Here is a 25,139-nt window from a genome sequence, read left to right as displayed (position 1 = left end):
TCCGGAATTCCATCATGATCAGATCAAGTCTCATTCTTCATCCAAACGACTTTTCTCTGCAGAACGTTTCTAGGGAGAGTTTCTACCTCCGGTCCCGCGAGCATACAAGGCACGAAGTATTGAAAATCAGCTGAAAGGTCAATGGAGAAATCTAAAGAGTAGGAACTACACTTGTACTGATCTAGTATAGCATTTATAGCTCTCCTATTGTTTACTATTCCCGACTACACAGGCAAACTACAGAGATCCCGACGTCAGCTCTTCTCAGGCAAACGCCCAAGTTGACAACAAGCACAAACCGACTCCTACCCAAGATGTCGAAAAAGCACCCAGTGCTACTCCAAAATCTCCAGCAATTGACTATCCCAGTGGCATCAACTTGATCATTCTTGTTGTGGGCCTCTTTCTTGCTGCCCTTTGCGTCGGTCTCGTGCGTCCCCCCATCTCAATCCTCTCAGTGACCTCAGTTCTTCTCCTGAGTCGCATAGCTTACTTACACCATATCCTCAGGATCGCACCATTGTTTCTACTTCCATCCCCAAAATTACCAGCGACTTCAACTCCCTCGACGATGTGGGCTGGTATGGTTCAGCATACCTCCTCACCAATTGCTGCTTCCAACTCTTCTTCGGCAACTTTACGCAGAATTCCCAGTAAAATGGGTCTTTCTCACCGCGCTGTTCATATTTGAGGTTGGATCGATTGTATGCGCTACAGCGCCGAGCTCGGTCGCTCTGATCGTGGGAAGAGCCGTGGCGGGAATAGGAGGTGCGGGCATCGTTTCCGGAACTCTTATTGTAAGTCCCAAGCATTGTTCAAGACATATCGTTGCTCTTGGGTCCAATCGTTTGCTGACATATCATCATAAATCTAGATTCTCTCGAGATGTCTACCATTGCACAAACGTCCGAAATACATAGGCGCCATGGGTGGATCGGTGGTAATCGCTCAAATCACTTCGCCCACACTTGGAGGCGTCTTTACTGACAAAGTCACTTGGAGTAAGTCGTATCATGATCCTATAACCTTTAGGCTTCGAACTGACTTCTCGTCACTCAGGGTGGTGCTTTTGGATCAATCTTCCACTAGGCGCCGTGACCCTTCTCACTGTGCTTTTCCTAGTCAAGATCCCTGCTGATCCCAATCGCAAGATGACAGGCACAATCAAGGGGTTTCTCGATCGATTCGACCTCATCGGCACATTGATACTTATACCCTGGGCCATCTGCCTTCTTTTGGCCCTACAGTGGGGTGGAAGCCAATATTCGTGGAATTCCTGGAGAATTATCCTTCTTCTTGTCCTCTTCGCTGTTCTATTCGTCCCATGGGGTTTCATTCAGTATAAGCAGGGCAGTAAGGCTACGCTTCCACTGCGCATCATCAAGCAGCGATCCATGGCTTCAGGGATGATATACATGTTTTGCCTATTCTCAGCCTTTTTTGTCATCCATTATTACGTTCCCATCTGGTTCCAGTCCGTAAAGGGCGTTTCGGCATACAAGTCCGGCATCTATTTTCTCACAATGAGCGCCGGTCTATCGTTGACTGTTATAGCCTCAGGGTTCCTAGTAAGTGGGACAGGAATTACCTTTCAAGTGTTACAAGGCTAACAACAGAGCACCAGACAACTCGTATCGGCTATTTTGTCCCCAACATGATCATGTCAACCATACTTTCTTCCGTGGGAGCTGGCCTTATCTACTCATTTGATCCCCATACAAGCATTGGTCTTTGGTCAGTCATCTTGCACCACCATCTGACCCTCACTTTATCCTAACTTTCATCACAGGGTTCCGTCGCTCATCATTATGGGCGTTGAGATTGGTATCGGCGCTCAGCAGCCTCTCATGGTCACCCAAACCGTCTTCAAAGGCCCCGATATTGCTCTCTCTACCTCTGCTCTTATCTTCACTCAAGCTCTTGCGGGCACAATCTTCCTTTCTGTTGCCGCAAATATCTTCCAGAATCAGCTCATTTCTCAGATCCACAAGCTGGTCCCCGAAATCGACCCACGCGATATGATTGAGACCGGCGCCTCAAGTCTCCTACAGTTACTCGAAACTAGGTTTCCCCAGCATTTGAATGCTGGTTTGACAGCCTATAACAATGCTATTCGTCAAGTCTTTCTTCTACCGGTCATATTTGCATGCCTCAACGTCATTCCGGACGCATTTATGGAGTGGGTGAGCCCAGTGAAGAGATGAAAGCCAGTCGCCAAGGCAGATGGAGCAATTGCAAAGACAGCAGAAAACATCAAAACAGCATCTTCTGACGAAAGACTGTAGTTAATGAGCCGTTTCATCCTCAAGGCTGCATCATGCAGGAGTTTTCCTAGTTATAAAATACCAACAGGATGGACATGACATTCATTTTCTAAAGAGACACTTAGTCTTCCTCTCTATTCGTGTCATTTTGTGTTTATCATGGCCACGGTTTCCCAAAGGCCGCTCAGTTTTGTGATACGTAAAGCCTCTCGTGATTTTCATTGTAAGTGTCAATTGACTACACCTAAGCCATACATTTTGTTTGAAGTCTCACGAGACAGAAAGTCTATTCTTATTGCCACGCTGCTTACTTCGCTTTCATCCATTTGACCAACCTTCACGGACATCGTAACTGGTATGATTGTTCTAGTTTATACACATCCAATAGGCCGAGTAACCCGCTTAACCCTCAAGAACCTTTTCCATCCATACGTCAAAGATACCTCCGGCTGGCGAAGACGTAATTCGGTGAAGCCTACTACCCTTCATGTGGCTCAATCATCTCATTGGGTCTCCTGGCCCTTCTTCTGTTGTGATAAAATCGCCTTCATCCACAAGTTTCGATCCACTACCGGCTAAAAATGCATGGCCTTGACGAGACCTGTTTCGACTGTCAATGATATGCATACCTTTGGTCCGTTGACCGGTTGTTTCGATCCGTATATCCTCTGGTGTATCAAGTATTTCTCATGCTGGATCATTTGGCGCCATGACGTACCAGACCGTACACACATCATGCAATGAGAAACCTGTCTCCACGCCATCGCCTACCATATCCGCGACACTGTCTATCGCTCCGTTGAGACAATGAGCTATTCACAATGCAAGCGGACTGCCGGCATCGATGAGAGGCTTGATACGCTCGTTGAGAACGTTTCTCGAGATTGTGTGCCTAGTGGTGATATCCAGTGGGAGGAGCGTCAGCTTCAAGCGCCGACCAAGTTTAGCTGGGTAATGTGGCAGATTGGCAAAGTTCTCAGATGCTGGTGGCATGGTGGAAGCTGGCACTGGCGATGTAAGTGCATAGAGTCACGCCACCGCAACTCTATCAGCGTACGTGTTGAACTCCGCGGCTGGCGTGACGTTGCCTGGAACATTTATAGCACCGCCCATAACGACGACTTCTTTCACCTTGAGGAAGGTCTCAGGATTCTCGGCAGCTGCAAGAGCTACGTTGGTTAGTGGACCCATGGCCAGGATACTGATAGTGTCAGGAGGATTCTCTCTAAGAATACGGAGCATCTCCTTGTACGCAGGTATCTTGGATGCCATAAAAAAGGACGAGTAGGCTGCAGGGTTGACCGATTCATCTGCGTCGCCATCAAGAAGGTCTTTCTAGGCATCCAAAGGTGCCAGGTGAGGATATGTATTATGGACATTGTGCAACCCATCCGCACCATCTGTAGGGTCTATATTAGTCCAACTGGTCTGTTACCTGCCAGCAAGATGATTCCACTCACGGATATGTTCAGCGGTGGCAATATCTTCTTGTAGTGGACGATCCGCTCCAAGAGCCACGATTGGCTTTATGAAATTTCATTACTTCGAAACCTTCGGGTCGTCCTGTTGACTTACACCATTCTATCTCCTTTTCGACTACATGGAAGACGGCTAGGGCATTCCAGAGGCAGCTATTGAGTAGTTAGTGTTGTAGGTAGCGGTGGAAGGAAAGGCGAGCACTCGCACCTTCATAAAGCTACATTGCCATGTACAATAGATATCAACATAACTTCGAGCTGCTCAAGGTTGGCATTGAAAGCCAAGAGCATGGCAATAACATCATCAACACCTGTAAACAGTTAACCAAGTGCTTCTTATACGTACTTCATTCATCTCGAGTTGTCTACCGGGATCAGTATCAATTATGATTCTGCTCTTTGGAGTCATGCTGTAGGGTGAGAAAAGGTGTTAAGACGAACACTGCAGATATTATGACGAGAAGGGAAATTCGGTATCAAAAGCAACCAACTTGAACAGTTGTAGGTAAGAATCTGATGGTTGGAAAATTGGCTCTTCTAAGGGCAAATTGGACTATATAAGTCAGTAGATGAGTCAATGAGAGACGTACCTACCCTCTCAAGTTGAACGCTTGGATCTGATGGAGCACCAAAACATCGGTGGAGTTTAGACCAATATGGCAAGCAAAGCGCCGAAGACGACACCAGGTCTGTCTACATATCCCAACAAACAAACATGCACTTATCCAAGGTTGTCCAATCCAAAAAATACTTTATCCTGAACCTCCACAACTGCTTGATTCTGAAAACTGGACTAGCTCAGTTGTTTGGTGCTACACAACCTTGAATCTAGTTATGCTCTGGTGTGGGCACCCTCCATGCGGTCATGCAGCGGCGGCAGACTTGCCAGTTGGGCTAGGGGGAATTTCTGATGTAGCCCGGATCACATTTTCTTTATCATTGTATGAAGAGCTCAAGTAATTCGACGGTGTGTCGCATCACTTGTAGCTCCGTGGGGAACACTACCAATTAGTTTCTAATCTTGATTTATGCCATGGTTATTCAGCAAGTTGAATTAGCTATCCAGCATTCTATGTTGCAGATAATACCAAATACTAAACAAATATAGCTATGGCAGTAAATATAATATATATATATATTTAGCTTAGGTAGCTATAGTAGCAGATAATAGAGAAATATAGATATAATAGTAAATATATAACTAAAGTAGTAGACACTAAAGAAATGTGGATATAATAGTAAATACTAGAGAATAATAGCAAATACTAGAGAAATATAGATATAATAGTAAATCCTAGAGGATAATAACTATAGTAGTAGTAAGTAGTAATAGTAGCGGAGAGTCAAAGAGCTAGGTATTTACTATTTAAATACATGGCTGTAGGAATAAATAAATGACCTTCCATTATAAATAGTTCCAAGTCTTAAACTTCACACAGTCCTAGGGTGCTGAGTAACCACTCCCTTCATTGATGACATACTATACGTAAGCGGTAAATATATTGTATAAAAGACGTTTATCTAGTTAAACTGTAGTAAATTCAGAGTATATTCACAGGCTCTGAATGTCCTGGAGTGGTTTAGTACTCCTTTTCGTCTGCCAACGAGGAGTGCATAGACTAGGTAAGTAAGAATCGTATGAAATAGGTAATCGTTTGGCTTTTCTATAAAAAAGATGAATTAATCACTCATACGCTTTGGGTATTCGTAGGCACTTGGCGTATAGTCCGTACCCCGAGACTGGTATGGAGGAAATGAAGAGGTAATTACAATCTTGCTCGAGGGTGGCTTTGCTTGTTTATCCATATCACCCGACAACTCTAATAGATGCTATGCTCTTTCTTTCAACACACCTACTTGCAGCGTGGGAAAAACAACAGTGGTTTCCGATATATCTCCTCCCATCATTTTATCAGACTCTTCAGAGCGCAATAGGCTTGCAGAAATGAGAGAGTTCAGTCTCACTCAGAATACTTTCCTTTCTCATGAAAGACTCTGCAAACAGCTCTCGGATAAATATTACGGGCCTTGGGAAAACATTACTGCGCAGTTAACGACTTTGATTCAGAATGGAGAGATACGAGACGCCGTAAATCGACTCTCAATTTTGTCGACAGACGCCCTGAACACAGAACCTGAGTGGCGACGAGCATATGTAATGCTGGCGTACATGGCACATGCATACATATGGGCTGGTGATAGCCCGGAGGAAGTTTTACCGCCTCAAATTACAATACCATTTCTAGCGGTATCTGCACATGTTGAACTCCCACCGGTTCTTACTTACGCGGCAGCTAGTCTTTGGAACTTCACTTGTTCGGGGGAAGACGTTTCCAAACCAGAGGATCTCAGCACGCTCTTCACGTTCACTGATACTGAATCTGAGTCATGGTTTCTACTTATCAGCGTAGCCATGGAAACTAAGGCTACCGGTATTATCCAGACTACTGTGGATGCTTTGGAGGCGACGAAGACACGAAACTACAGCGTCATCAGGATGCTCTTCAGGAAATTACATCATTTATTAAGTCTGCGGGAACACTCTTAGAAAGAATGTACGAAAGGTGTGGCCCGATGACCTTCTATCATCACGTCAGGCCGTTTCTTGCTGGCAGCAAGAATATGGGGGCCGCTGGCTTGCCACGAGGCGTTTTTTATGAGAAGGTGAGGATAAAGGCCAATAGCGGCAATTACAGGGCGGCAGCAATGGACAGAGATGCCTCATCCAGCTCCCAGAGATTGTACTCGGCATCGAACACGGCTCCAATTGCGTCGCCGACTAGAAGAGCTTCCATCATGAGGCTAGAGAATATATGCCGGGACCACATCACCGATTCCTCTTACACGCTGCCGAAGCATGCGGCATCCGCGAGCTGGCAATGCGGTAAGGTAAAGTTGCATCAGCGGAGCACCAAAGGCTGCGGTCCGCATACCTGGCTGCCGTTGATCAACTTTGTGAGTTTCGATCCATACATATTCAGATTATGGCGAGATATATTATCTTACCCTCGAAGAATCAGCCGAAGGACAGCTCTAAGCAACATTTAGCCAATCATGGAATGGAAAATGCAGCGAACGATACAATAATTGGAACAGGAGGTACACGATTAATTTCTTTTCTGAAAGAAACCAGAAACGATACAGTCAACGCCAAGAAACTATATGAGAGTGGATCTAAATAGAACTTTGACGGTGGTGCTGCCCAGGCCTAAGTAGCTCAGACAGACTTTCTTTCCAAAGCCTTCATCCTGAGCCTCAATAGGTAAATTAGAATAACCTGTTTAGTTGCGGCAGAGAGGGAAATGTAATGTCAGGGTTGACAGCTGAATATCCTCGCTGCCAGCATCTTTATACCTCTGATGAGATCAATATCCAATTACAACATATAAAAGCGAAGATGAGCATCGTACAGCTCGTCGTTCCGCCTTCCCTATAGAATTATTTCGGCTAAGCTTATTTACCATCACATCTACATATCACCTACTGCAAGCCGCAAGTTCCTTTCTAAGATGATTATATGTTATATTCCATCAGATTGGAAGGGACATCACGTTCCGTTGAGTTTATCTAGACGATTTTTCGTTTTAGAGTTCAATAGATCGTTGAACAGCAGAAATAAAGGCAGTACCCCCCCTCAAAATCCGTTCCCCAAGTTGCCGCTTCCTGACCTGCAAGCTGATTAAGCTGTCAACCGAGTCCCTCCTTACTCGGATGACTCGTCATCTGGACTTAGTTTATTCAAGCTCCTCTTAGCGGTGCGTAAACAAACGTGGCCACGCTTGCCCCATACGGGTTGCCGGATGGTGAGATCCTTGGTTCTTTCTCCAATGCTTTAGAACAACTTGCTTCCCCAGAAGTTATGGAAATCACCGCCTAGGGTAGCTCACGGTGTCGTGGGGATGAAAAAGCTGTGATGGATTACGAGAGCAAAAGCAGAGCTAGGTAGGTCCTCATGCTGAGAAGCTAGGTGTAAACCGAGGTCAAAGGGTTATCTACGGGATCTAACTTCTACTTTAGCTGACAGAAAGCGTTATCGTCGTTATTAGCATGGTGTAGTCTCCTGGAATACTGTAGTGGGAAGCCACATTGGCCTGGACAAAGATATTTCAAAGTATTCTTGTCGTACAGCCAAGCTACCACTCTAAATCCTCTGTTACAAGAGCTGTGTCATCGGAACGACGCTCCCCTCAGTTTTTCCCTGATTAATATAAATACCTGTCCATTTCTACCTAGTCCGAAAGTTTGAAATTGCTATCCTCATGCAGTAATCGTTGTTCGTTCCCCATCCCAGTTACTACTGCAATGACGCTCTTCGACGACAAGGCCCTTGGCTGGACCGCGGTGTCATGCATCTCCGGCGGCCTTGCTTTAACCGCTGCGGCTCATGGCCATATCTCCTTGGTTATTGGCGTTGTCATCATCGCTACCGCATCCCTAGCCATCAGTTTTCTTGGTCTTAGGTACATACTAGTGTATGAACGTTATGCATGGATTCTCAACTTGACCATTTACATGATAATCTTTGGCATGGTTGGCCCTTACGCAGACAATACGGCTCCCTCTTTGGACAAAGGAGCTGATCTTTCAGGCAACATGCTATCTCTTTTTGCAATTGTATACGGCGGCTCATCCTCCTGGTGTACCATGGTTTCCGACTTCCACCGTCCACTATCCCGCTGATGTTTCTCGCCTCAAAGTTTTTGTCCTCACTAGGTATCCTTGGTAACGCTGTGCCGACATCCATTGGTATGTCTGCTAGTGCCATGGTTGCCAGTACCCTCAACACTCAGACTTCATGGAAGGCGGCCTACACAAATCCTCACGAAGGCCTTGGATTTCTAATTCGGGATATGCTGCATCCAAGCGTCTTTGCTAAAATCGTACTTGTGCTCTTCTCTTGCACGGGTATAAACAGCAATATTCTGACCCTTTACTCAGGTGTGATCTCGTTCCAGCAGATGGCTCGTCCGCTCGCCAAGATTCCTCGGTTTATCTGGACAATCGTGTGCTTCGCAGTCGTTCTTGCTTTAGCAGTCGCTGGTCGACAGAAGCTGAACATATATTTGCAAGTTTTCTTAAGTCTTCTAGCTTACTGGTGCACGAGCTATTTTGTTATTCTGATGTTGGAACATAGGCCTACTCTGTTCCGAAAACGGGATTTCAATACTTATGACTTGGATGGCTGGAATGACCCTAGTCGCCTTCCCATAGGCCTAGCAGCCTAGGTGGCATTTCTTTTGGGTGTTGTTGCATGGTGTATGGGTATGGTCGAGAGCTGGTTTGTTGGGCCTATGGGTAGTTTGATTGGGGAGTTTGGGGATGATGTTGTCAATGAACTGACCTTTGTTGTTACCTTCGTTACGTACATCCCTGCCAGGTACTTGAGCTTAAATATTTCGGCAGATGACAAGGTTATATTAAAACTCGTGTTTACAGGAAGCTGGTATACGCACAAAGACATTTGACCAGGATATTATCTCCGGCTTGGAAACGGGTACTGGTTATTTGGATTCGTATATACAAGAATCTTTCCCCGAGGCTGTTTGGAAGTATCCGCATAGCCGTTGGATCTTGTCACAGCCAAGTTTCCATCAAATCCACTTCAAGAAGTATTGCTGCCACTCTTTTAAGAAGCACAATTCACATAAGTCAAAGCACTCGTAAAAGTTCCACTCCAAAGGCGCAGCATAGCAGCTAAAGTCGTTTTGTAACACGTCTAAGGGTCTTTGAGGAAGACACTCTTCCCTTTAGTCCTTCATTCTGATTGATCCCCAGGGTTTCATCAATCCTAGCCTAGCCTCTATTATATTGTTTCCCGATGAGTCCATATAGAAACTCAGAATGTCAAAATTGTCGTCTAGGTTGCATGTATACGTATATTTTTGGTTTTCTGGGGCAGTAGATCGGCATTTTGTTATGGTCCCCCTCTTGGGTGTCATTCGCCGGGGACACCTATTGCAGCAGAATTTCAAGACGAAAAGAGGTGTTAAAGTGTTCGATATTGCAACACAGCCATGCCGCGCGTCCCAGTGGCTACTTGTATCAATAAGTCGATAGTCAGGGGGAAGCCATATGAGTTTCTCTGCATCAAGAGTAATCCATGAACCGCATGGATTTATATCATAACTTGACTTGTCTTCGGTTTGCAAATTATGATCTTTCAGTTCGGCCCTCAAGCCTGGCTTTCGATTTATCGTCAACACAACTTTTATGTTGAAACCTCTGTAGGTTTCTTCATCCTTCTTCGTAGTGACGAGTCCCTGTCTTCTTTCATCCACGATACGCTTAGAGCTGAGAATCAAATGGTTGTTATCGGAGAAGGTGATTGTGTCGGGATCAAAGTAAAAGTCTTCCTTCTGGTCGACATAATTGAAAGCCCCAAGTTGAGCGTTTATAATATCGCTGAAGTAGTTGTCATAAAGGACTATTGTATTTGTTACTGCATCAGAGACAATATCCCAAACTTGGACCTTAATCTTCAAGATTCCTTCATCACGAAACGTGCAAGATGTTGCTAGTCTCTTGCTATCCGGGGAGAATGCGATAATAGCGTTAATTACGTGTTTACTTTCGAAACAGACCAGGCTTTTTTTAGAGAGTATATCCAAAATCGTAATGCGTCTAATCTCTCCATAAAAAAAGGAAACCCGACCATCTATGATAGCTAGATAGTGACTGTCGGAAGAGAAAGCGATTTCTCTAAATTTTTGGCGAAGGGGGACAGCGAACTTGTGTTTATAGTAGTAGATGCGCTTTGCATTTTCCGAAGAGATATCCCAAACAGCAAGGGACCCATCCGATATGAGAACTATCATTGCCGAATCAGGTGAGAACCGAGCTTTGAAGAGCCAAGGGTCTCCATGAAAAATATCAAATATGTGCGCTCCTGAGTCAGTCTTCCAGAGTTTTGATACTTGAGAATGCCCTGTCGCGACCATACTACCATCGGGGGAAATCGAAATTCTTGTCTCATTATAGAGGAGATGCGAATTCAAATCCAGTGGAGCCATTTCGTGCTGACCAACTTCTACAACGGCAATTGATCCCAGGGAGCCGCCAAAAAGTTGCTTTGTTCCATTTGGTGAAAAGATAGGACCATAACACATGATTCTAGCCCTTTGCACGCACTGACGCGACACTAAATCCCAGATATGGATCATATTCTCAGATGTGACCGCCATCAGCTGCCCATCTTTTGAAAATGCTGGGTTTCCTGTTGGATAGTGTTGTAGTTCAGTTTTTAATATAATTTCTCCCGTCATCGTATCAAACAAAATGCAAAGATACATGGGCGTAAGCTCTCCTGAATCGACTCCAGTAAAGCTAGCTAGATATTTACCATTAGGGGAAAACGCGAGACATCTCATCCAACCAAAGTCGAATGCACGGACAATATCATATGTATCAATGTTGTAGATAATAATTCGTCGCTCATTCGGTGTTTCAACATTCATGGCAATTATATCGCTATCAACAGGCGAAAAGGCAATGGCCACAATATCGCCGTTGCAAGATAAAGATCTAGTAGTGATTTCTTCGTTTTTCTGAGTGTTCCAAAGACCAAGAATGATGTTTTTGTCGTCATTTTGAAAAGTCATACCAAGATAGTCAGGCGCGGAAGGTAACAACGCGAAGCGGTAGATTTTATCATTTGGGGCTCTGATTCGTCGTACAGTTTTACTTGACGTAATATCCCAGATCGCCAGTGACCTCCGGCAAGAATCGAAGACTATCAACTCATTGTTGTTCCGTAGAGAAAAGGTAAACCATCCACCGGACCTTGCTTTAGTAGCATATTCAATGCTGCATAACGTTCTGCCTGTTTCGATATCCCATATTCTGATCGTTCGTCTTTCGTTCTCAGGAGCTGCCAACCAGGTACCGCGGCAAGAAACGCTCAAATTTTCATACCATTGCTTGGGATCTCCGTCGAGTCTTCGTACACAAGAGGTCCAGTTTGTGACATCACTCGGCCAGATCCGAGCCCAGTGTGGGGCTTCCGCGCTGAATTGTTTTCGAGTGATGCTCTCAGTTGGACTAAAGAGCAGCGCGGATATATAAACTTGCAAAGGAGCGTCCCCTATAGCTTCACCAAACATTTGGATGAATCGGCGAGCATCCCATATTTGGTTCTTCAATCCAGGCCATTCGGTGTCAGCCTAGTAATTTATCAGTTCATATTATAACTATCAGCATTGGCTAAATGAACTCACCAAAAGCTTCTCCAGCTTCTGCATTCCCATTTGCCCGTGATACATGGTTCGAAGAAGACTCAAAGACTCCAGCCAATATATATACTTTCCTTTAAGAAAATTGTATATAAGCTCTTGACAATTGTCATCGTCAGCGTGTGAAATCGAATCCGCAAAGTGATCAATCCAATATACACAGCAGTATCCGACAGGGTCGAGTGGGTTGGGTCGTGGAACATGTTGGCTTGTGAGATCGTCTATGAGAAATCCAGGTTTGACTAGACCGTACATATCTCTTTTCAAAGTGATCATCATGGTGGATATGGAGACTTTAAATATGTGCCTGTTAATGTACTCCGTGCCATCAGGGAATAGTCTGTTGGAGGCCTTGTTGATAATGAAGTCTTTGGCGGATTGATGAATAAAATAGACGACACCTTTCCTTTTCGTTAAAAAATTGCCGCAATAGCCTAATACTTCTTCCCAACGTTTCTCCAAAGACTCGATTGTGTCATTGCTGTTTGAAGAGGAAAAGGTCAAGGTTTCAAGCTCCTGTATACTCAGTGGTCGGCGCGCGACAGTGCTGATGGCTAGAACTCGCCTACCCCAGTGGAACTCACTATCGACAACGTTTTCCATCATGCGTTTGTAGATATTATTGAGTCGGGGAGGGTATGCAGTTAATTTCGGACAACGATCAAATGACGGAGCTTTCTTAAGCATCTCACAGACTAACGCTACCCAGAGAAAGGTACCATCTGCGTTGTTGATGAGGTATTCCTGTATCGAGTGCTTCACATCCTGCTGATATTGTTTTTCTTTCGATAAAATTTCTACCTGATAGTAGATATATGTTCTTATAGCAGCCGATACCGATTCTGAGTTGATTTCAAGGCTTAAGACTGACTTGTTCTTTGTATTCAGCAAGACATCTTGAACATTCATCTCGTTACGACTTGAAACAAGCCATTTTACTCCAGACGATGAAGAGCTTTGCCGAATTAACTTAAGAAACTCGGTCAAGTCTGTCAGACACTCATCTAGAGCATCAATAATAAAAGTCAAATGCCTTATAGAGGAGTCTTCGAGAATTTTTAAGAATATCCGCGACAGGATAATCCATGAATTTGAGTCTTCAAATACAGATTTCCCAGATTTATCATACTCATGTCTGACATATGATATTAAATGTGGCTGCTTAGAAATAAGCATGTGTAATAGTCCGCGCAATGCTGATGACGCATTATTGAGACGAGAATCCGTTGCCTGATGGAAAAAGTAACACAGGTCGTTGGAAGGGGCGAACTCTTGTAAGTGATCGATAATCCCGCAGAGTAGCATAGTCTTGCCTTTGCCGGGGTCGCCTCTTATCCATAATAAACACGTTTGAGGATCCTCGCACCACTGCTTATATGCGTCATTGTTCAATATCCAGGCGTAGGCATCCATCAGTAAACCGCCCTTGGTCTGTTCGAGACGGATCTTATCATTTGGGGGACTGGTGATATACAAGTCCCTTAGACAAGCTATGTCTGCCTGATTCTTGAAGGCTATTTCGGTCTCATTCTTGGACTCCAAGGAAGGCAACCTATCCGTCTGGGGGTAATAGTCGATTAAACCTCTTGCAGTGGATGCAGCTGTTGCGGCGGCAAAATTTTCCCAAGCCTCCATGTCGCTCATAATATGACCGTCTCCGTATGTAGACACACCTTTGATAATTATACAAGACAGTTCGTCCCAGACTCCAGCACCTTCTGTCTCAAAAGCTATAAGGTTATGCTTCTGGGCAATGTGGTCGCGATCGATGGCTGAATTGAAGCTTGTGTCTCCAGATCCAAAGCTTCCGACGAAAATAGATGGTTGCTGGGCGGCTTTCGCATCGCCATCATCTTCCAACTTCTTCCTATACTCAAGGCGCAATCGAGGGAGCATATAACCTTTATCGCAGCCGGTTTGTTCACAGGATGCCTTTCTAGATCGACCACATACAGGATCTCCAGCTTCATTGTGATCATCGCATATACATTGCGGTGAGCGGTAGTGTTTGTGACAGTATGTCGATTCGAAAAGAACGTCGTTTATAGAACCGGGATATTGGTAAGTAGCCCTGCTTCTCTGCTGACGCTGTTCCTTAGATACTCTACGCTGTATCTTTCTGAGATAGGATGCTATTTTCTTCTCTAGGCGCTGTAATCCCATTTCTGTTTTGAAAATAGCGACCAAGTTCCGAACATTCTTATCTGGCCGACCGAGACGATCTTCAAGGGTATCGCTTTCACGGAATCCATTTGGATAACGGCGGCCTAGGTCATATTGGACAACAGTGTCGCTAATAACCACATCCCCAAGCAGTAATTCTTTGCCCATAGCATCCGGGACACCGTCGCAAATTCCAGTTAATAACAAAAGTTTAATGCAAGGGTAGCTCGATCGAAGGCTGGCTGCTGTGCTTGCGGCCGCTACTTTGCCCGAGTTGCATAGAAGCACAACAACGACATTAAACCCTCCCATGTAACCTGTCGTATATGTATTGGGATCTCCTATAGCTCGACCGAAGGCATCCTCGTCCTCGTCCCAGAAACCGTCTACTAAGAGACAGACGGCATTGTATTCGAGGGCTCTGGCACAAACGATTGCAACTTCGAAATTATCGCGGCTTGTCGGGCGTAATGCTTTGCGGGTTGTCGTACTGACGGCTGCCATAATAGACGTAGGTACGTAAAGCAGGCGAAGTGAACTAATAATTTTCTTTCCTTTTTGTTAGCTATAAGGTAGGTACCCAAACAATGAGAATTTATGTCGCTTACACGAAGTCGACCACCAAAGTTGACTTCTCTGTCCAGGTATTCGGGTTTGACACACCTAACTAAATGTAAAACGATGTTGCATGATGATGGGCATAACATGAGAAACTCTGATCAAAACCCGAGAGAGCTTTCAAGTCGAAGGACCGAGATTTCAGGATTCTAGGTTGCCTTGCCTAGGTATTCATGCGGCTGAGTTTTAGGCGCCAAAGAGCCCAACATTATTAGGCAGCTAGGGTGATACAGAAGGTTGTATTATTTCTACCTGAAAGTACGCGTATCAAAATAGCCAATAGCAATTTTTATATATATTATGATAGAGGGGGTACCAAAATTTCACCACTCTCCAAATCTCAGCCTTCCGATTACCAGCATTCCGCAAGAAAAGCTGCTGTCAAAATTGAACAATTAGCGGGGTGGATTGACCTCAATATCCAGGCTACGGTCATGATTCTGAAGAACCTGAAGGGTTTGAATGCACCAATTCGTCTTCTCGACATTCCCTCTGTCCTCCCAGTAGGTATAGAGATTGAACACAAAGATTAACGCCTCCTGAGCGTGAAATGTACTAGCAGTCATCCCTGCGCCAAGAGAAATTCCGATATTATCCGCATACTGATCCAAAACATCGTCATCTTTCACAAGGTCCGTCAAAGCCGTTGAGAGTTGCGGTTTGTCCGGAAGTTTTGAAGACAGAGTCGAAGATATATCATACAGATGCTTTATCAGTCTGTTCAACCGCACAGTAACGGACCAGTAGAAGAGCCAGTTACACTTAGACGAACAGTCTGTAAACTCCATTTGCTTCCCGGGGAGGTAACATTCATCGCCCTCAGCAGTTAAAGTTACAATGAGCGTCGGATGTGATGTAACGGAAGCCATTTGTTGCAGACACTGGTTAAATTTTCCATCCACAATGGCAGCCTCGCCGAGCAAAAGTTCGGCAGCCAGCCAAGTTTGACGAATCTGAATTTCAGTATTGTGCTGCGAAGCGTAGAGCTTGTTCGCATCATATTCCAAGTTTGGTAACGCAACGGCCGCTTCAATCATCTTCTGCATTAGATAATCTGGGTCTTCTCGCTGGGCAAGATAAAGAGTGTTGTACGGTGGCTGGGACATGAAGTAGGGTTGTTGATGTGTTACAGCGTCGTAAAACTTGCGGACCAGTTAGCACATAATTCCCAAATAATAGTACCACTAAAGGTTATTTGGACTTACACCAAGGAATCTAAGTGCCTTGAAGATAGTTGACGTGAAGAGACTGTTTGATAATTTCCCACCAAACCGTTTCACGAGCTGTAGGCCACCTCTGATATGAGATATATAGCCGCTAGGTCCGCCTTCACCTGTTAGACGCTCAATGCAAGAAAATATCAATACACTTGCTAATATTGCATCGATTTCATCTGGACGCGGATTTTGCTTTAACCATACATCACTGTTCCGTAGATTGTGCAGTGCATTAACGTATAGTTCGGCCGAGATATGCGTCAGTGTAGCATCCCCGTCTTTCCTACCAATGAAGCCCATATACAGCGCCAGCAGCCCTTGGTTGACTAGTTCGCCTCGATTGTGGAATAGCGTTGGAAGGGAGCATATCCATCCTCCAGGGAACGTTCTCCAACTGCACGGATCCGCGTCAGGGGGGAAGAGTAATTTGAGGAACGGCCCGACGAGGGCGTCACAGTCAACAGCTGTCTGCCTAATTCCGCTTTCCGGTCGAGGTATAGACCTTATCGCCAGCTGATACCCCCCGTACGTATTTGAAGGGTCTGTGATCAACCTGGAAGAAGAGTCATGCTGCGTCAAGTGCCGAGATTTATGGTTAGGAGATGGACAGCTGTTAACCAATTTGAACTTGTAGTTGCGTTCATAGCCCATACATCTCCTGCCCGTACAAAAACAGCGCTGGCACTCGGGAAAGCCAAGGTCGCACTAACATCCGATCAGTAAGTAGAAGACCAGGGGAATTGACTCAGCCGACCCGTATCTTCCTTTGACGGCAGGTTCCGCATCCTTTAGACCATCGACTGTAGCGCGCCATTCCCAGTGGTTCTCGCAGAAGTTCATGCAGCCCCGTTCATGTAAGTAGATAGTTCAAATTTTTAGGTTTTCTCTGGTTTACATGGGCGGGTGGTAATAGGGAAGTTGGCCGCTGAGTAGAGTAAAGCGGCAATGTTGAGGCTCATTAGTATTAGGCCAATCAAGTTGTGGGACATTTCACTCTTCGGTGTTTCGATTCGGGGTTTCAGTATTAGTTCTGCCGACTCAATTGCCGTATGGGATCATCTGAGGGAAAACAATGGGCCTGTTTCGATTCCTTGAACCTGGATCAAGAGACTAACCAGAATGACCATAAGTGGCAGGACAGGCTACGATTTCCGTATTTGGAAATACTTAAGCTGACGTCCCATCATCAAACACTAACACATGTATCATCGCCAATTCGATCTGAATACGTAAACCCAGAAGCAAAAGTTTTGGCTATTGGATGCTATACGCATTAAGATATGCAGACCGTTCTACCTTGTTCAAAGCCAATCAATAAATTCTTATCAAACTACCTAATGACTATCGTGATGTGAAACAGTCCATGATGATTGGAGTTCTTGAACCTCGCTACTTAGATTTAAACCAACTACATTGATCATCTTGTAGAGCTGCTTTCGTAAAGACATCTGCTGTGACTCGTGGGTCATCTCTTTGCCAGCCATCATGACCCCTGCGAATACAACTGGGTCCCAGCTTTCTGGATAGTGATTATTGATTACCGCCCCTGCAATAGACTGAGCTTGCCAGGCCATAGATGTTACAAGACTGGAATGAGCCCAGAGCTTTGATAGACGGGGCCGCCGACTAAGCAACAGAAAAGACGTTATGTAATACGTTACGTTGGCGACGAGTGCGAGAGGCTCGGTGAACAGCAGCATTGGGAAGGATGGGTCGTCTAGGGTGTTGAAGCTGCTCACTTCTATGCTGTCCACAACTAAGAGGGGCTGCACTTCCATTGCGCGATGTTTATGCCATTCTTGGCATTCTCTCCAGAGAGAAGTCCACCGAGACCAAAAATTTGTCAATTGTGTCTCGGAGTTTGTTGAGTCTTGCCGATTAGTTCCGTCGGATTTCGGGCTTAACGAGTCGTCAGTTCCATACACGATATGTAAACACTCCCCCAGGCGCAGCAATGCTGCTTGGCAGTCACATCTTGCACCTGCACGAAAGGCGAGTCGTTTGAAGATGTCTCGAAGGGTGCTTATCGACATTTTTGGGGGGTGTTTGCCCATAATAGACGCTGCAAGATCTATGATAACGAAACCAAGTCTTAGTCTCACTCCAAAACGCGATATCCAGGGTCAACCGTACCAAATTTGAGCAATGCCCAGAACAGGGAGCCAATGGTATCTTCGCGGAACGCGAATGACGCAATGGTATCGTAAATATTACTCTGTGCCAAGATATCGGTCCACTGTTGAGGCTTCGATCCGAGTAGCTCCTTCAATGTTGATAAACCGTGTCCTATATGTTTGATAGCAGTGTCGTCGGGCTCGAGCTCGAAGCCCTCTGTAGCATGTTGGCGGTACTTAGAAGCATCTGGCATAAAATCCATCCCAGACTGCAAAGCGATTGACGTGTAATGTTCGGAAGCTAGCCAAAGAATCGAGGACATAAGTGTTTTGCTAGAGTTGGCCAAGACCATAATGTCGAGCCCCACCGCTGACTTTGAGCCCCCAATATCCAGCCATGGACAGAGATTATCGCGAAAGTGCCGCAGTAGTGCAATTTCTTGATCACCAGGAGGCAAACCGAAGTTTGTCGGGAAGTCATAGGTTGAGGCTTTCTCACAGCTAGGCTTTCGTGGAGCTGTTGGATTCACACAAGCCGCAGGTGTCACGGCTGGACTGCTGCTTGATGCAACAGTCACTGTAGACGCGTTATTGGGGTTGAAAGATGGAGAAAACATGGACCTTGGCTCTTCAGCTGGATCTCCCAAAGTCACAGAGTTCTCTAAAGCTTCACGATGTTCTTCTCGGATATCCGAACACCGCGAATTGATTGTCTTGGGGGCGAATGGGGACCGAGGAGTCTCGACCGTGACAGATTCTGGCCCAGGTAGCACACCTGAAGTGTGAGCATCCGTAAGTTGGAACGACGTAGCATTTTCTACAAACTAAATCCAAATGCTGTCAATAATTATCGTAAGTGAAGAACAGGGTGCGGGGGTATACCTCGATAGTATCGTAAGTCTGCGCAAACTGATTAATATCCGGGTCCCTCAAACGATGATATTGAGATGTTGGAGCAGGTACGAAGATTAGACCGTCAGGATACTGGCACGAAATTCCTCTGGTATCGCAGCTGTTGCATTGAGGTTTCCGTTCATCACCTTTAGTAGGACATCTATCGTCAGCGAGTTCATCGCTGCCTGAATATGTCGCAGCTAATCATCGAATAAGAGTGACTCACACTTGCGCCTCCGCCTACGACAACTCAAGCAGCCAGTCCGGACGCGTTTTTTGACACCAGCTATGGATCTGTTAGGCAGCATAGCACAAGTTTTCACAATGTGATAGATATCAAGGAGGTATTTGACAGGGGATCGGCTTCAACCCAAAAAGGCAAATTATCCCCACCTCATTACAAGCAAAAACTATCGCTCTTGTTTTTTTTTTCTTTGACTTAGTATGACTCTAACGGGGCCCTATACTACACGTCATCTGGACGCCGACGCTCCGTCGCGGTTGAGTTCCCTTGTCCGTCTTGTGGCGGCTCCCACCGGATATACCCTCAAGTTCGGCGTGCAATGGGATGAGAAATAGGCAGGCTGACACATCTCTTGGCTGCCCATGAGAAGATGATTTATAACTCGAATTATTAGCCTGTTGTTTCATGTTTAGACACTCTTGATTTTACTCTTCATATGCGTTGAGAAAAATTATCAGATCACATGTCATCTGCGTACTTGATACTTGAAGAAATCCGAAAATACCATAGTTATTGCCAGTTGTCGGTTTCCAAGCTATGTGATGAAGAAACGCAATATCCCCTCAACCCTGTAGCTGTTGGTTCCACTTGTGATGTGATAGCCAACTGAGAGTCTCTATTGAGTTGGTTTCTCGCGGAAAGTTGCTAAAAAGAGATTATTGGTCCCTAGCTGTTGCCTTGAGACACATCAAACTCTGCCAACAGGTCTCACTTAAGTATCCGCGCGGATGAGCGATAGCCGTCGGCTCGGATTAGTGACAGCCGTCATGCAAGTTCTCGGAGAGTGAGACCTAATATAGACTAGTACCAGAGCTAAGAGCAATTATGCTACTATTTGGGGACCAAAGGATTTACAAGTATACCGAAGCGGATGGAGCTCAAATTTGGCGAGATGACGCATGAATTAGAACGACTGCCTGGGCCTAGCCAACATCAGACACGATAACTGGGCTAATAAAGTGTTGCAAGCTGCCCGCCATTCAGACGGTGTAGGTGCTTCGGCAAGGTCGCGGAGCTGGAAATTCAAAGCCATCCTTGAATTTCGTGACGGCGAGAAAAAGAGCCAAATTAATCAAGAGGATGTATTTTACTTCATTGACGTTTAACGATAATGTGACGCTCGAAGCCGCCGAGGCAAGCTAAGAAGAAATACACTTGTTGCGGTAAACTGGGCTATACTGGTTGATATTGCCATCTCGTACAACATACAGAGTATGCCACGAACTTAGCACAAGTAATTGAAGAGAGTCATTGTATTCCGGAACAGGAAAATACAGGCTCTCTTCTCTTTCTCGTTACTTCAGTGAAATAGAGCCTCGTGTTAAATGCACGACAATATGTCTCCGCGCCTGTAGCCCCAGGCTTGTTCCAAATCTGCCACCCTCCACAGCGTGCCCCATCCAGTTGTATCTTCAATAAACTTGAGCAGTTTACCAATGGTAAAATGTTCCTTGGGGTGAGTAAACAGCCTTCCCGCCAGAAAGAGAGGCTGAATTGCATTGACAAGACTTCCTGCGTGTGAATTCGTTAAAGAGATGCCACATATATGTCGAGCATGCCACAAAGCGGACCAGTGTGGTTCCGAACAGAGGCCTGCTCTATCTTGAGGTTGTATCTCTAGCATTATGATTGAGGCGGCATGGCGTAGTTGGTTTGCAGAGATGGCCGCGTGATGAGCATAGAGTATCTCAGGAAATCCCTGGCCAGTAGCCGCCTTAGTTTTGACCGGTAGCATTGCAGGACCACGAGCCTCAGCCCAATATTCCAAGTCATTCCATAACTGGTTCCACTGCTCGTTAAATGGCTGACTGCCGGCTTCCTCTTGCTGGTCTTGCTCTAAGAACTTGTGTCTTCCGCAAGCCAGATCGCAAGCTTTGGCACATAGATAGACCACCCAGTTTGCATGCATATCGGGGTTGTCCCGGCTTGTATGATGAAACATGTCTCGTATCTCATTAGGTGAGTTGGCTAGTGATTTGGGAATCCATTTATCAGTTCCAAGTACACTGCTCTTCATGCCATCTGCAATAATGGCGCCGCAAAGATCCATATGCGCGTAGCACCAAAAGACTGGCTGGAGAAGACCACCGGAGAAGCCATTTACTCCGGAAGCCTCAAACAGAGCAGCACATCCTTCCACATGGCGTCTCCAATTCTTAGAGTTACCGGACATTAGTTCTAAGCAGGCTAGAATGCAGGCAGTCATCAGGCTGGTCGCGTTTCCCTCGCGTAGTTCTGTTTTTAAGAACTCAATAGACGCTTGATAGAATTCCAGGCTATCAAGAGTTCCACTAAGATGCTTTTTCCTCTCTGATTGCGTAGCAGAGAAGGCTAGCATGGCATAAAATAGTGCTGGTGAGGTCCGAGCGATGTTTGGTATGTGGATGCCGAAGTGACGAGCCTCGTCAAATTTATCAAAATGAGGGGCACATTCTGATATCCAGTTCTTCAGATGCTTAATGATACGGGTTTTGGGGACTGTCGTCTGAGTAAAGTCGAATCCATCCTGCTTCGAAGCCGACTCTCCAAGACCAGCCGAAGGGGAAGACGGATGTTGGCTGGCTGGCGGGTTAGCTACACCAACGAAGAGAACGTTTCGCAGCTCTTCTTGAAGCGCTAGCAGCCGAGGATCAGTCTCTGTTCCATCAAAGCTTGAAAGCGTCTGCGGCGACAAGTTCTTGTCACGAACAGTATGGGGTCTGGTGTCGGCCATGGCCTAGAAAATGAGTCTCTTGGGCGAGTTTGTCGCAAAGTAATCGCTAGCAGACTGATGGCGACACGGAAACGCAAAGATCAGTTGTAGCTCTCCGGGTTACGTTGGCTTCGGGGAAAGCTTCATGGCACCCGGATCTATGCAGCTGGTGAGACGCTCGTTGTCCGGTCTTGCAACGAATATACCGGTGTAATGTTGATCTGTCTGAGTCTACGGTGATGAAATACTGTAGTCTCCGTTTATGATCCTAGACCGAAACTTGTGGCGCCATGCGGCAGCCCGCTCTAACAAGCAACAAAAGATTTGACAATGTATTCAATCGAGGTGCAAGGGGGGGTAATTGTATATAAGCATCTAGTTGACTCACTCATGAATCAATATATTTTCCTTTTACGTACCACAGAGGTCAATGAGATTGGAGTGCGTCAATCTGTTTTCCGTATAATCGGCCAGCTTAGTATTAGCCGCTGCTTGGGAACTGAACCTTTTGCAAGCATTGACCAAGGCGGCATTCACATAAACATGAGCAATGCACAAATCGACTGCATGTCACTGCATTCAAACGATAAAATATCATGCCGGGACGTAGTAAATTCGGTTAATTAAATTATTTTGTTATATTCGTTGCTAGTGCTCGCCCTGTGTGTGGATGGTGCTGAAACACACTAAGTTAGACGAGCTTAGAGAAGTAGGAACATAATCAGGTTGATGGGAGTCGCCGAAGTAAGTCATATTATTAACATTTTATTTCATCAGATTTCCGTAACTTATAATGGTAATTAATGTTATTGCAACGAAAACCACTGGATCAAACTGTAATTGAATGAGTGAGTGTAGATTAGGGCCAAGTATATGTCTTGAGGCGTGTCTACTTGGGTATACCCAGCTCGCTGGCGATATTGTACTTTCACGGCCGTTATTTGTCAAGCGTGTACTAATACCAGATGGGTGTTGCGATATACATAGCGCATGCATTTCTTCTAGTTCAAGTATTGATCTATTTTCGTTAATGGTAAGTAGTTGTACATACCAGAAACCAGCTCAACGGGAGTGGCTACTATCCAGCACCCCAAGTTCTCCAGTATCTGGCAGTCCGTCTCTCAAATTCTAAGTTAGCGATGGTATCAGATGCTAGAGGAACATAGCGACAGTCTCGGATACTAGGTAGAGAAATATAGAGACAGTATCAGATACTGGAGAAGTGTAGCGATTGTATCAGATGCTAGAAGAAGGTAGCGATAGTATCAGATAATAGAGAAATATAGCAATAATATCGAGTGCTAGAAGCGAGTAGCGATTGTAGTAGGTTCTAGAAGAAAGTAGCGATAGTAACAGAGAGTTCACCGCCAGGTCTGGGCACGCAAACTATGTCCTTGAGCATGGCTTACTTGAGTTTATGACTTCAAATCCACTATGGTGCAAATTTCGCCACGTAAAAGTATAAAGTAGAACAGCAATTCCTTTATAACCCTTCACATCCCCTCTCATTCACTTCCGCCAACATTCACTGACATCCATCCCAATTCGCCTGATTCCAACACTACCTCTATTACAGTAGCCATGAGTTCTACCCTCCCCGATCAGTTGTTCTCGCTGGCCACAGTTAAATATCTAGGATACGATGACGAGGCAGCCTCTCAAATCTGGAATAAATGGACTGCCCAAGCGCCCGGAGTCGACCCTGTTCCAGAGTGCATTCCTCTTGGTCCTTTTGAACTAACATTTATGGACTATGTCGTCGGCTGCTCCTACGGTCATCGCTACGACCCCGATCTCAACGCCCATGATGACGACGATGCGAAATGGTATGAGTGCATGGATCGCTGTGGGATCAATAAAGATACTCGAGACGCAATCATGGATCCGGTTTTTAGGCACACTCGCCTGACTGAATCGTGCATCTTTTGGATCCGCAACACTATCGAATTTAGATATGAGGCCCTCAAATCATCAATACAAGAAGCGTCTCGAGAAATGGAACAAGCTAGCCCGGAGGATTCTACCTCTCAAGGTACCTCAAGGGGAGGGATTGGTGCCCGTTCCGACTCCGAAACTATTCGAATGACTCCATGGGTCTCTCAAGATACCGCAATGTCAGAGGCCGCCTTGTGTGCCACCAATGCACCAGGCTCCCTTACACTATACAGAGGCATGGAGAGGAGTCGCTTAACCACACTGTTCGATAGCAACGGTAACCTGGATAACATCCGAGCATTGTCGTCACGCCCGCCCACAGACTTCGATGGCAGAGGTTCTTCTTATTGTTTTGTCGTTGACCGAGACGTTGCGATCGAATATGCTGCCTTTACCAAACGCCGTAGTGATAGAAGCACGGTAGTAATAGTCCACGCTACCTTCGAAAACTCGACAATAGAAGGTCTTTCAGAGGACAAATTCCAGCGGATATATTGGCCCAGCGAAGAGTGGAAAAGACTCATCTTTTTCTCGAGGAGCATGAAAAGACTTCCATCGGACCTAGGGAAGTTCAATCAAGCGTCGTTGATCATTGGAACCCTCTCAGCAAGGCCAAGTCTAGCCTATGTCAAGATGAAATGTTATACAGAGATTACCGAGGACATGGTTTCGAAGAATGCAGCCCGCCGCGATGCAGTCCAATACGCCTTCCTGGGTGATGAAGGGGAAGAGCTATTTGAGAAAGCCGAGTTGAAGGTGTTTCCCATCACTCCCGATGAATTCAGTCAGTGGCATAAAAAGGCTCAAGAAGAAATGGAGTCTCGAGGATGTTTATGAAGTGGTGTTGGAGAGAATTTAGAATATGAATAAGACTGCACTTCTCCCCATATCCGTCCAGTATCTACTACTGTAGCGCATTTTCGTTACTATCAAGGACTATATATATTATATAAATATATATATATATATTAGATATATATTAGTAGATACTACTATAACATAGGTATGCTGCTATGACTGTTTTTATTCTCAGTATCCGGTAATATTAACGAGCTTTAAACTTAAGAACGGGTTGCCGTATGGCAATCTTGGGGGGTCCAATAGCTACCCCCCTCTAGATAGATTTTGGTACATGTACTTGCATAGCCTTATTGGCTTATATTCAAACGCGGAGGGCTAGAGAAACTCAGGAGGAAGAAATTCAGTAGGTACTTCAGTGGTGGTGGTATGTGCATATTGTTAGATGTAACTCTTCGAATGTGAAGCTCCCAAGCACCTCTCCGGTGTGGAAT

General features: G+C 45.5%; 6 protein-coding genes across 6 annotated transcripts; 2 read left to right on the top strand and 4 right to left on the bottom strand.

Annotated features, from left to right (window-relative positions):
* Nucleotides 1–141: 141 nt before the first annotated feature.
* Nucleotides 142–2,204, top strand: Triagg1_182 (uncharacterized protein; the record flags this gene model as incomplete). Its single annotated transcript, XM_062896820.1, has 8 exons — nucleotides 142–158; nucleotides 244–430; nucleotides 511–653; nucleotides 718–797; nucleotides 921–1,001; nucleotides 1,060–1,568; nucleotides 1,625–1,734; nucleotides 1,790–2,204. 8 exons carry the CDS (start codon nucleotides 142–144, stop codon nucleotides 2,202–2,204), a joined length of 1,542 nt encoding a protein of 513 aa, XP_062760532.1.
* A 1,036-nt stretch (nucleotides 2,205–3,240) lies between these two features.
* Triagg1_181 (uncharacterized protein) lies at nucleotides 3,241–4,151 on the bottom strand (the record flags this gene model as incomplete). Its single annotated transcript, XM_062896809.1, has 5 exons — nucleotides 3,241–3,271; nucleotides 3,322–3,574; nucleotides 3,840–3,895; nucleotides 3,990–4,053; nucleotides 4,112–4,151. The coding sequence occupies 5 exons, from the start codon at nucleotides 4,149–4,151 to the stop codon at nucleotides 3,241–3,243; spliced, it is 444 nt and encodes a 147-aa protein (XP_062760531.1).
* A 10,995-nt stretch (nucleotides 4,152–15,146) lies between these two features.
* Nucleotides 15,147–15,857, bottom strand: Triagg1_180 (uncharacterized protein; the record flags this gene model as incomplete). The annotated part of the gene is made up of 1 exon (XM_062896798.1): nucleotides 15,147–15,857. One exon carries the CDS (start codon nucleotides 15,855–15,857, stop codon nucleotides 15,147–15,149), a length of 711 nt encoding a protein of 236 aa, XP_062760530.1.
* A 2,209-nt stretch (nucleotides 15,858–18,066) lies between these two features.
* Nucleotides 18,067–19,155, bottom strand: Triagg1_178 (uncharacterized protein; the record flags this gene model as incomplete). Its single annotated transcript, XM_062896786.1, has 3 exons — nucleotides 18,067–18,906; nucleotides 18,965–18,982; nucleotides 19,057–19,155. The coding sequence occupies 3 exons, from the start codon at nucleotides 19,153–19,155 to the stop codon at nucleotides 18,067–18,069; spliced, it is 957 nt and encodes a 318-aa protein (XP_062760528.1).
* Nucleotides 19,156–20,541: 1,386 nt separating this feature from the next.
* On the bottom strand, nucleotides 20,542–21,933 carry Triagg1_177 (transcriptional regulator family: Fungal Specific TF; the record flags this gene model as incomplete). The annotated part of the gene is made up of 1 exon (XM_062896775.1): nucleotides 20,542–21,933. The coding sequence occupies one exon, from the start codon at nucleotides 21,931–21,933 to the stop codon at nucleotides 20,542–20,544; it is 1,392 nt and encodes a 463-aa protein (XP_062760527.1).
* A 1,560-nt stretch (nucleotides 21,934–23,493) lies between these two features.
* On the top strand, nucleotides 23,494–24,684 carry Triagg1_176 (uncharacterized protein; the record flags this gene model as incomplete). Its single annotated transcript, XM_062896764.1, has 1 exon — nucleotides 23,494–24,684. The coding sequence occupies one exon, from the start codon at nucleotides 23,494–23,496 to the stop codon at nucleotides 24,682–24,684; it is 1,191 nt and encodes a 396-aa protein (XP_062760526.1).
* Between the last annotated feature and the right edge of the window lie 455 nt (nucleotides 24,685–25,139).

Source organism: Trichoderma aggressivum (genome assembly GCF_033847375.1).
Source record: "Trichoderma aggressivum f. europaeum strain CBS 100526 chromosome Unknown scaffold_001, whole genome shotgun sequence".
Taxonomy (NCBI): Eukaryota; Fungi; Ascomycota; class Sordariomycetes; order Hypocreales; family Hypocreaceae; genus Trichoderma; species Trichoderma aggressivum.
This window is presented reverse-complemented; position numbering and strand designations above follow the sequence as displayed.